Source organism: Bidens hawaiensis, unplaced genomic scaffold, assembly GCF_021521415.1.
Source record: "Bidens hawaiensis isolate Kalapana, Puna unplaced genomic scaffold, B.hawaiensis_p1.1 tig00002236_1, whole genome shotgun sequence".
Classification (NCBI taxonomy): domain Eukaryota; kingdom Viridiplantae; phylum Streptophyta; class Magnoliopsida; order Asterales; family Asteraceae; genus Bidens; species Bidens hawaiensis.
Window position 1 is genome coordinate 2,477,957 of NW_027491119.1, and position 10,622 is coordinate 2,488,578.

The 10,622-nt window shown below is 34.4% G+C and overlaps 1 protein-coding gene and 1 pseudogene across 2 annotated transcripts; one reads left to right on the forward strand and one right to left on the reverse strand.

Moving 5' to 3' along the window:
- Nucleotides 1-2,149: 2,149 nt before the first annotated feature.
- On the forward strand, nucleotides 2,150-5,882 carry LOC143611194 (LOB domain-containing protein 30 pseudogene; annotated as a pseudogene). Its single transcript, XR_013149730.1, has 2 exons — nucleotides 2,150-2,482; nucleotides 5,487-5,882. The product of XR_013149730.1 is annotated as an LOB domain-containing protein 30 pseudogene (transcript).
- A 1,361-nt stretch (nucleotides 5,883-7,243) lies between these two features.
- LOC143612333 (pentatricopeptide repeat-containing protein At1g01970-like) lies at nucleotides 7,244-10,240 on the reverse strand. Its single transcript, XM_077086347.1, has 2 exons — nucleotides 9,823-10,240; nucleotides 7,244-8,058 (listed from the first exon to the last, which is right to left on the reverse strand). The coding sequence occupies exons 1-2, from the start codon at nucleotides 10,237-10,239 to the stop codon at nucleotides 7,273-7,275; spliced, it is 1,203 nt and encodes a 400-aa protein (XP_076942462.1). The 5' UTR covers nucleotide 10,240; the 3' UTR covers nucleotides 7,244-7,272.
- Nucleotides 10,241-10,622: the final 382 nt, after the last annotated feature.

A 10,622-nucleotide genomic window follows, 5' to 3' on the forward strand; every position in this document is an offset into this window, starting at 1 on the left:
ATTACATACAGCAAATGATAAAACAATTCTCAAATATTATTAGACTAGATTTTATCCCCGTATTACGGGGGTTGTTTTACATTATTCGTTTTTAATATTTAAATATGTATATTTTGATTTTAATTTTATTTATTATAAGAAAGTTAATAATTAATGTACTTGAGGTTTGATGATGAAATGGTTTCACAAATAAATAATATGTTATAATCCAGTTTAAAAGCTATCTGGGTTTGGTGATACCCATTACCCGTTTATTTTCTTTATTATAAAATTGTTTCTTAATTATAAATAATATCTTTTTTTTAAATAAATTAGGATATTAATTTTTAGTATATTCCTATTTTATAGGATTTTCATATCAAATATTTGATGAGATTATTTTTGAATATAATGAGATGTTATAACCCGTTTAAGAGCTATCTGGGTTTGGTTAGACCTTTACCCGTGAATTCGGTTCAAATGCGTGAGAAGCCTTCATTTACAAATAAAGCAATCGGATGGCTTGAGAGAATGGTTGTTTTACATTTTTCGTTTTTTAATATTTATTTTTTGGATTTTAATTTTCTTTATTGTAAGAATTAATTTTCTTTATTGTAAGAAAGTTAATAATATACTTAGGGTTTGATGATGAAAGAGTTTCATAAATAAATGATATGTTATAACACGTTTAAAAGCTATCTGGATTTTGTGACCTATGACCTGCTTATGTTTTTTTACTATAAAATTGTTTATTAATTATAAAATAATATCATTTTCTTTTTAAATTGGATATTAAATTTTACTATATCCCTATTTTATAGGATTTTCATATCAAATAATTGGTAAGATTAATTTTTAATTTAATGAGATGTTATAACCCGTTTAAGAGCTATCGGGTTTTGGTAAGACCCATACACATGAATTTTGGTTAAATCATTGAGATGCCTCCATTTAAAAATCAAGCAATCTAGTGGCTTCCATAAAAGGGGGAGCGACCACATCGCCACACGTAGAATTTTAGGAGTTTCATTTATATATATTTTTGAAAGAGAAGCATATGTTTTTTGTCGTTGGATTAATAATGTGTTGAGACGTAATGAGGACGCCGCACCGCGAGAGATAATTGTCGTCTAAACGCCACTGCATCGCGACGGGTCAACCCACTAGATTTAGGTAATTGTGAGTTGTGAACACGCAAAAGTAATGTACATACTATTCAATATTTATTTAAATTGAGCATATTATAAATACCTTAAGGAACCATATACACTATTTTTTTACTTCCAATTTCAACATGTAATATAGTTTGATCTTTTACTAGTAAGTTCCAAAACTTGGAGTCGATTTGCATTAAAAATTTCATAGGACTCGATCAAAAACCGTAATATACGTTACATTACACCCTATATAAGTTGGTTGACCCTGCATCCTATATGCATACATACACAATGGTGGAGCCACACACACCTCTTTCTCCAGGTTCGGCCGAACCCAGTCAATTTTCGGTTTTATATATAACTTATAAGTGCGATTTAACGAGCGAACCTATTCTTTTCTAGTGAGCGAACCCAATATCACGAAATCTTCCGAAACATTTCACCATTCCCCGTCGAAAAAACAAAAACTTGAATTTTAGAGAGAGACAACGATACCGTTTTCTCCAGCTAGTCTGTCTCGTTTTTATGATATACTGGGAATTTGTTATAATAACGATATTGCGTTTTTTTTATTTGGCTGAATGACTGACCCGACCCATCAAGCCCGAAAGCTTTGGTAGCGGACAAAAATAGAGTATCGAAAAATCTCGAACCCGCAAAAAAAAATTTCTAGCTTCGCCACTTTACATACACACACCTTTCCAGCTTTTCCAATACATATACTACATATATTGAGACACGGAGAAAGTCATATGTGGTCACATATATACAAATACATGTACCTTAAGCTTCATACAAATATACATATAGACATGAGTGCATGTATCTATGTGTGAGAGTGAGAGTTTCGTTTAGAAGCTATATATCATATGTTTGCTTCACGCAAACAATCTTATTTGGATGTTTGCTTCTTCTATTAATTCGTGCCTTTAAAGTCTTAAACTTCCTATATTATTTAAAACACACCAATACATATATATACATATATCAAGCCCTAATTAATAACCACGTGCCATTCATATTTCAAAACAACGAGTGGTGCCGGAAGTAGCACCGGCGGCGGCGGCGGCGGTGGTGGTGGTGGGCCATGTGGAGCATGCAAGTTCTTGAGAAGACAGTGTGTGGCCGGTTGCATATTCGCGCCATATTTTGATTCGGAACAAGGTGCAGCGCATTTTGCAACGGTGCATAAGGTGTTCGGAGCAAGTAATGTGTCGAAGCTCTTGTTAAGTATCCCGGTCCACAAGCGGCTTGATGCGGTGGTGACCATTTGTTATGAAGCTCAAGCTAGGGTTCGAGACCCGGTCCATGGTTGCGTTGCTCATCTCTTTGCCTTGCAACATCAGGTTCCATTCGTTACTTACACTACTTATACTTATATTTAGTTTTTAGTGATTAATTTGGTGGTTTTCGTTGGAACCCTTATATATTGTATGCGGGAAACAAGCATTAAACTAATTATGGGACTATGGCGTTGGTTTTGCGGTTTTAGGTTAAACAGTTAGTAACATTTTAATATTGTCGTAAACCAAAAGCAAACCGTCGAAATTAAAGCCGAATCAAATCAAACTGTTATTAACGGTTTGGCTTTTGTTTAATTTAACGGTTCGGTATAATTGCAAAATGTGATGTGTAGAGATTATTGATATCATTAACAAATTACACTAGTAATTCGAATATATTTATATCTGAATTGTGTATTTATAGACTTATTTTAACAAAATATGGTATGTTTTGTTAGATAAATATCGATTATAGTTTTCTTGCTTTAGTTAAGGTAATATTAGGCACTATTTTCATTCCAAGGGTTTAAGGTTTTACTTGTGATAACTAAATGTTTTTCAAATACGCGCATGTATTAGTTAATATAGGCAAATTGGATTTTGATAATCCCAACTTAATGCAGTTGTTGATAATAATTCAAACTTAGAAAATAGTTGTCACCGGTTTCAACTTTCAAACTGTTTGTTTTCATTGGACCCCTGTTAAAAAAAACTTAATGGCGTAAGTTTTTTCCAAATTTCAACTTGATGTTTTAGGGCTTTCGTTTGGAATGAGGATACGAATCGGTTGATGTAAAACTTACCTCCAAATGGTGGTCCAAATGACTAAAGGATGCTTCAATTTCGGTGTGTAAACTTTTAGTTAACAAAAATCAAGTTGTTTAGACCATTGTTTCAAGGTAAGTTTTACATTAATCGATTCGCATCCTCATTCCGATCGAAAGCCCTAAAACATCAATTAGAAATTTGGAAAAAACTTTACGTCGTTAAGTTATCAGAGGTCCAATGAAAACAAATTGTGTGAAAGTTGGGATCGGTGACAGCTGTTTTTTAACTTAGGAATATTATCGGCCAACTGCATTAAATTGAGATTATTAAAATCCAATTCACCATTAATATATCTTCAAAGGGGATAACTTTGCAAAATAGTAACCAACGTGACAATGATTTTAAAACAACGGTTACTTGCTAAGCATATTATTCATTACATTAAAAGCTAATATGCATCAATAATATGCATTAAAAAAATAGTATATAAAAAATGATAAATTAGCTGTCTGTGGATATATGTGTGTACATGTATATGTATTTGTGCAAGAAAGTGAGAGGTGCAACGGGGAAAACATGAACAAGTGTAAAGGGTGATGTTGCTAATATTAATGAAAAGGTTTGATTATTTTAGTGTTAAAATTACTTGTAAAACATCTTTAGTTTTTTAAAAGGGGATTAGTTTTTTCATTAATAAATTGGTTGTTTGGTTCTGGTCTATGACAACTATTGGGGGCTACAATGCTTCCTTTGTTACATTGAAGCTTGTTCTGTTTTTGGTTCTCAGGAATTGGTCGGTCTTTTTGCTACCCATGTATTGTCTTTTAAGGTCAATACTCTTTTAAATATTATTTCATATTATTCTACTTTATTATTAATAATTTATTATTTCTTTTAGCTTTATCTACACATGCATATACACTTGATTTATTGTTGCTAATAGTGTATTGTCTAATAAATTTTCTTCACTATGTAAAAGATTTAGTTGATAATTATTATTTAAAAAAACTTACTGAGTGACATGTGAAAGTCATGTTTTATCTTTATGGCTGTGAAGAAACGAAGTTCTAAAATTAGCTAGGATTAAGTGACAAGGCTTTTCGAACTGGAGTTAGTTTGAGCTGAGTTCTTATCAAATTAATTCTATCGGGTCTTAGAATTTAAAGAATTAAGCTCAACAGTCCACACACATATCAGTATGTAACTTACATTTGATGTTATCACTAAATATTCTAGACTTATACGAAAATGTTAATTATAATATAAGTTTTACATACATTTGGTTAACAAAAATTTTTATATGAATACTCGATGTTGTTCGAATCAAATTTGAATCCTCCTTGAGTAGAGTTCAAGCCTCATAAAATCTCATCGAGCTATCGGATTGAGCTCGAGATTGTCTTGATTATTTTACATCTTTAGCAAAACTATATATGTTTGGGCTATTTTATTCTCTCTTAATTGTATATTGTTTTTACAGTTAATGTATTTTAAAGATAAAATTATCATGAAACATAGTAATTGTGGTGTGGAAGTAAATAGCTTATTATACCAATCACCCCCATGCATAAAATGCTTTGAGAAAATTTGATGGGAATAGAATGGAATGCGATTTGAGTGAAGAGTACAATCAACATATTGAGAATTTCAAATATGTTGCTTTTAGTCTAGTTTTCTATTGCTTCCAAGGAACAACTTCCCTCATTTAAACTCTTTTTAAGACTTTTTAAATTAGCAAATACTTGTTACATGTTATTTTATCAATAAAGTTCTTTTAGTGTGTATATACAGGGGTGAGATAACATATTATTTTATTATACAAACAATATCCCTTAGATTCTGCTAACAACTTTGTTGTTGGTGGTATTTTTACTGCATGTGGTTATTTTTGTTTTACACAAACAATACAAAGTGAAGAGATAAAATTGCTTTGTGAAATTTTCGTAATTATCGCGCTATAACAATAATTTACTTTATTTTATCTTGTTATAGCGTAATTGCTCTATTAGGAGTAATTACGAAAATATCATCGCATCTATCTTAATTTTCTTCAATTCATATGTTTCGTACGATAAAACTTGTTTCTATTTGATCCAACCACTATTTTATGTATGTATATTTTCGAACGTCAATTTTTATTAAAAGATAAAACTAGCAAGACACTAGAAGCCACCACAAAAGTACTAAAAAGGAAAATTACATCTATCATACTTTAATCCTTTTTTTTACCTTAATAAAGCTACAACCAACTATTTATTTGTTAATTACAATTTTGTAGTAATTTTATCAATTTACACAGGTCGTGAATTTACAAGCTGAGCTCTCTTATCTTCAAGGCCATCTAGCAAGTCTAGAGGTTCCAACGCCTCCTCCGCCACCTCTACAACCTCAGCCACCAACTCCGTCAGCCGGATTTTCCATCACCAGTCTCCCAATCACCTCATCTTTACCGGCTAACTACGATTTATCAGTACTTTTTGATCCAATGATGCATTCTTCTGCAGGGTCCATGCAATCATCGGCACGACAAATGGCTCCCATTCATTGCGGTGGTTGCGACACTTCAACTCCACCTCAACACGTAGGTGGCCGTGGTAGCTCTAGTGATCTTCATGAGCGTGCTAGGGAGCTTTTGCAAAGGCAGAACACAGGGTCTTCAGATGCTCCAAGTTTACCACCACATGATAGGATATAAGATGATGAATTTGACCAGGAGTTTGACCTTTGAATCTCTTTATCCATTTAATTTCTGGGTTTTATTTCTCAAGTTGTCTTGATTAATGATTACTGATTTTTTTTTAAAAATTCTTGTTAACTTATTAATTGTTTATATATTTAAAGAATTAATACATGAAGGTGTGATTATGCTTCTGTTGCATTTTGTTATATAACTAGTTTTTCTAACCGGCGGCAGTTGACAAAACCCCATCGTTGAAAAACAGGCGTTTGTAAAACCTGAGCGTTACGACGATTAGTCGACACGAATTCAGTCAGCATCGACTATCGGCTGTGTTCGTCACGATATAGACACTATTGGAAAATTTGAGCGTTAAAACCCAAAAAAATAATTCGTCAAATTAGCATATAAGCATTAACATAGAAAACAAAATATTAAAGACGACGTTTATTTGGTTGGCAAACCCGAGCGTGGTAAAAACCCAAGCGTTGTCGGTCCCGATTCCCGAGCATTGAGGCGGTAACTTGACATGAATTCAGTCGGTTTTGATTACGTAAGTTACGGTACAAGAACAAAAAAACAAAATAATATACAAATTGAGGTGGACCAACGACCTTTTTATGGGGTGGGGGGGGGGGGGTCGTAAACTTGTGCATTGGTAAAATCTGAGTGTTATCAGTCACGGGCTTTGAATAAGGCAGCGAGTCTACACGAACTCGGTCAGTTTCTTTCAGGTTAGTTATGATGCAGAAACTAAAACAAAAAAAAAAATTGAATTTTGGTCGGTTTACATTACGTTTATTATGGTAACTGAACTTAAAAAACAAAATTCGTCAACCAATACGGTGCCGCATCCACTTGCAGCACCAAAGTTCATCTTTATATATATAGTAAAATTATAAATTTTTTTATAAATGTTTAAATATTGATAATTATATAATTACACACATCAAACCATCAAACACAGCTTTTATATGACAGTTTCAAAACTTATCATTTGATGCATACAACACTTTGAACTACTGCGAGGACACGGACGACAAGGATGATAATGATTGTATTTTAGGATTATGTCGGTTTAGTATTTACTAATTTACGTTACAAGTGAAGATGATAATGTTGCTTTAATTTTATCATTTTAATCTTTTTAGGTTTATAAGTCATATACTCAAATCCCGATTAACCCAACCCGAAGAACCTGGGAGAGATCAGGGGATTTCAATTCTAGAGTTACATTTCTCAAACTCGAGGAACCCAACCCGAGAAACCAAAACCCGAAGAATACCCCTAGTCACGACTATACACGAGGGAGCGATAATAATTAATAAGCGAGTGCGAGGGATTACATACAATGATGCTCGATTTCGCCTTCCTCCAAGTATACGCAAAGTTATCATAAACTTCAAAATCATTTGCCATTTTGTAAAGTTACCGTCGAATCATAATCTCTCAGAACGCGCTCGACTTCTTCCACGACGCCCAACTCTTTAAACCAACGAGCCAACTTCTCCGAACCTTCTTTCCCGATCATTATCCCGTCTCTCTCCAAATCCATCAAAAAATCCAACACCTCCTTAAGCTTATTATCCTTCTGATAAGCATCCAACATCAAACCTACACACTTATCATTAGGCAAAATCCCAGCTTTCCTCATATTCTCAAACGCGACGCACGCTTCTTGACTTTGACCCGCAGTTACATACGCGTTAATAAGAACCGCGCATATTTTTGCATCAGGAATAATACCCGCGATCTGAATCGCATCAAATATTCTTTGAGCTCCTAAACTATCACTGCGAATCGAATATGCACGCAACATCGCTTTATAAACTTCACTTTTTGCGTAAACTTGTTGAGATTCCATTTCTCTAAGTAACTTTTCTGCTTCGGTCAACATTCCAGCTCGTATGTATGCCATGACCATTGACCCGTAAGCCCGGTTATCCAACGGAATCCTGAGAAGCTTCATTTCTTCGAACGTGTCTTTTGCAAGATTAAAGTTACCGGCTTTACTGTACATGTGGATCAAAGCTGTTAAAGTCACTTGATCACATTCAAACCCTCTGTTCTTCATGGCTTGCAGTGTGTTTTCAGCTTCTTGTAATCGACTTTGTTTCGCATAACCGTGAATTATCTTTGTGTAATCGCGAATATTAGGTTCAAATGATTCTTCAAGTAGTGCAAATTCAGCCACCTACAAGAAAGTTATATAAAAAAATGCAACAGAAATGAAATAAATTCTCCCCAAAATGCAGTGTTGTAAAAATCGGCATTAGTCTGTCATCCATGATTTACTGATTAAGTTTCAACTAATTGGTAGTCGGTCAAAGTCAGTCAAATCGATGAAAACAAATGAAAATTGGTCAAATTTCAGTCAAAATCGGTCATATTTGGTGAAAATCTTAAGTATTTGTAAAAATTATATATGAACTTCAGCTAATTGGTGACAATAATCAGTAGTTGGTCAAAACCGGGTCAAATTGGTCAAAATTTTTCAAATTTTGGTCAAAATCTTTGAATTATTTGTAAATTTATACTTATTAAAAAATTATATAAAACTTGCAACAGAAATCAATTAAATTCTCTCCAAAATGCAGTGTTGTAAAAATTGGCATTAGTCTGTCATCCGTGATTTACTAATTAAGTTTCAACTAATCGGTAGTCGGTCAAAGTCAGTCAAAATCAATGAAAACAAATGAAAATTGGTCAAATTCCAGTCAAAATCGGTCATATTTGGTGAAAATCTATTTAAAGTATTTGAAAAATTATATATGAACTTCAGCTAACCGGTGACAATAATCAGTAGTTGGTCAAAACCGGGTCAAATTGGTCAAAAATTTTCAAACTTTGGTCAAAATCTTTGAAGTATTTGTAAATTTATACTTATTTAAAAAATTATATATAAAATTTTGTATATGCATCTAGAAGTTTGGAAAATTACATATAAGATTCCAATCCTATCAATCCCTAATTCCCTATTTATCTCTAATCCGTTATGGGGGCTTAATCATAACCGAGCTTAGTTTATGAAAGATTGCTTAACCATAGCCATAACCGTATGGCCGGTTAACCATTGGTTTTGGTTAAGTTCGGTTAGTTGGACGCTTAATTGTCCAATGTATTTTTGTTTCCTTCGCTCCAATTAAAATGGTTTGGCTATTGTGTTCCAAGCTCAATTATGAAGTCTCTTAGCTAAAATATGCGTTACGGTGTTCCAAATGTTACAAACAGTTGCATCATAAATTTAAATGCCCGGAGCTAGAAACGGAGAATTATATATACAAACATAAAAGGTTTATTACAGTTTCGGTTATAGCCACACATAAACAAATAACAATAACCATTAGGGGTGCAAACGAGCGAGCTGCTCGTGAGCTACTCGAGATCGGCTCGTTAAAAAGCTCGATCGAGCCCAAGCTCGAGCCTAAAATTAAGCTCGTTTAATAAACGAGCCCGAGCCCGAGCTTCACTTATCGAGGTCGAGCCTCGTTTGCACCCCTAAACCATAACCAAATGGTCGGTTAAACAAATTCAGTTAACCATAAGTCGAGCTCGAGTCGATTTTGAAGGGCTGTTCACGAGTCGAGCTCGAGTCGAGCCAGGGTGGTTTTGAGCCCGAGCTCGAAATAAACGAGGCAACTCAACTAGGCTTGAGCTCGATTTAAAAGTTAAGCGTGCCTAAGATCGAGCCAACGAGCCAAGCCATGTCCCGAGCTGAGCCATGGTCGATTTTGGCTCGGTTACAAAAATGAGCCAACTCAGCTCGGGTTGTTTCAAATCAAGTTTTTTTAGATAGTTTTATTCGAGCTTTTATCGAGCGAGCCACGAGCCCGCGGCTTTTTGAACAGCCCTTAACCGTTGGTTAACTTTTTCAGTTTGGTTTTCGGTTATGGTTCGGTGTTTGCCCACCCGTTTCCTAAACGGGTCAAATTAACTACAGAACTCGAAAAACGGATACCTCGAACCGCAACGGGTGATTCACATTCTCCAATTCTTTCAAAACAACAAGCCAATCAGCTCTACTAGGCTTCATACTCCTAACCCAAGAACACAACACCATTTCTATACTAATACCACTACTTGTCTCGGGCGAAAAACAAATCAATTGTTTCAATAAAGCTCTGCACCGGTTGGTTAGCTTCTTGGGCAATCTTGATATACGGTTCCGCTGATCATCATTCAATTCGTTGATATCAATTTGAACCCACTTGAATTTGGGTATTGGGTGTTCAATTTGTTCATGGGTTTGGTTTAATTCGTTAAGGGTGGATGGTAATTGGAGTGATTTGGGTTTTAGATGGATTGAATTGGGTGATTTGGGGTTGGATTGAGGTTTGTGGATTAAGGTTGAGTTGGGGGTTGAGAAAGATAACATGATTAATGTGAAAGTTACGGAATTGGAGAAGATTGAAGTGAGAAAATAAATGTTTGTTTGTTGCAGGTTAGGGGGGAAAAGAAGATAGGATGAAGGTAATATGGGTGTTTGGATCAAGGCTGTCGAAACTGCTCGTCCTTGCTGCTCGCCTGAAAATTGTTTGAAAAATACTCGTTTGGTTTCGGCTCGGTTTGAAAATGAGTCGTTCGGCTCGGTCTGGTTTGAAAACAAACCAAACACGAGCAAAGCCTCGCTCGGTTCGATTCTGTTCGTTTTTGCTTGAATTATTTTTTATTTATTATTTTTATATATATACTTTATGTATATATATAAAAATAAAGTATTTTTTAAAGTTTTTGAAATTTCTCTATTTTGTGTTGACT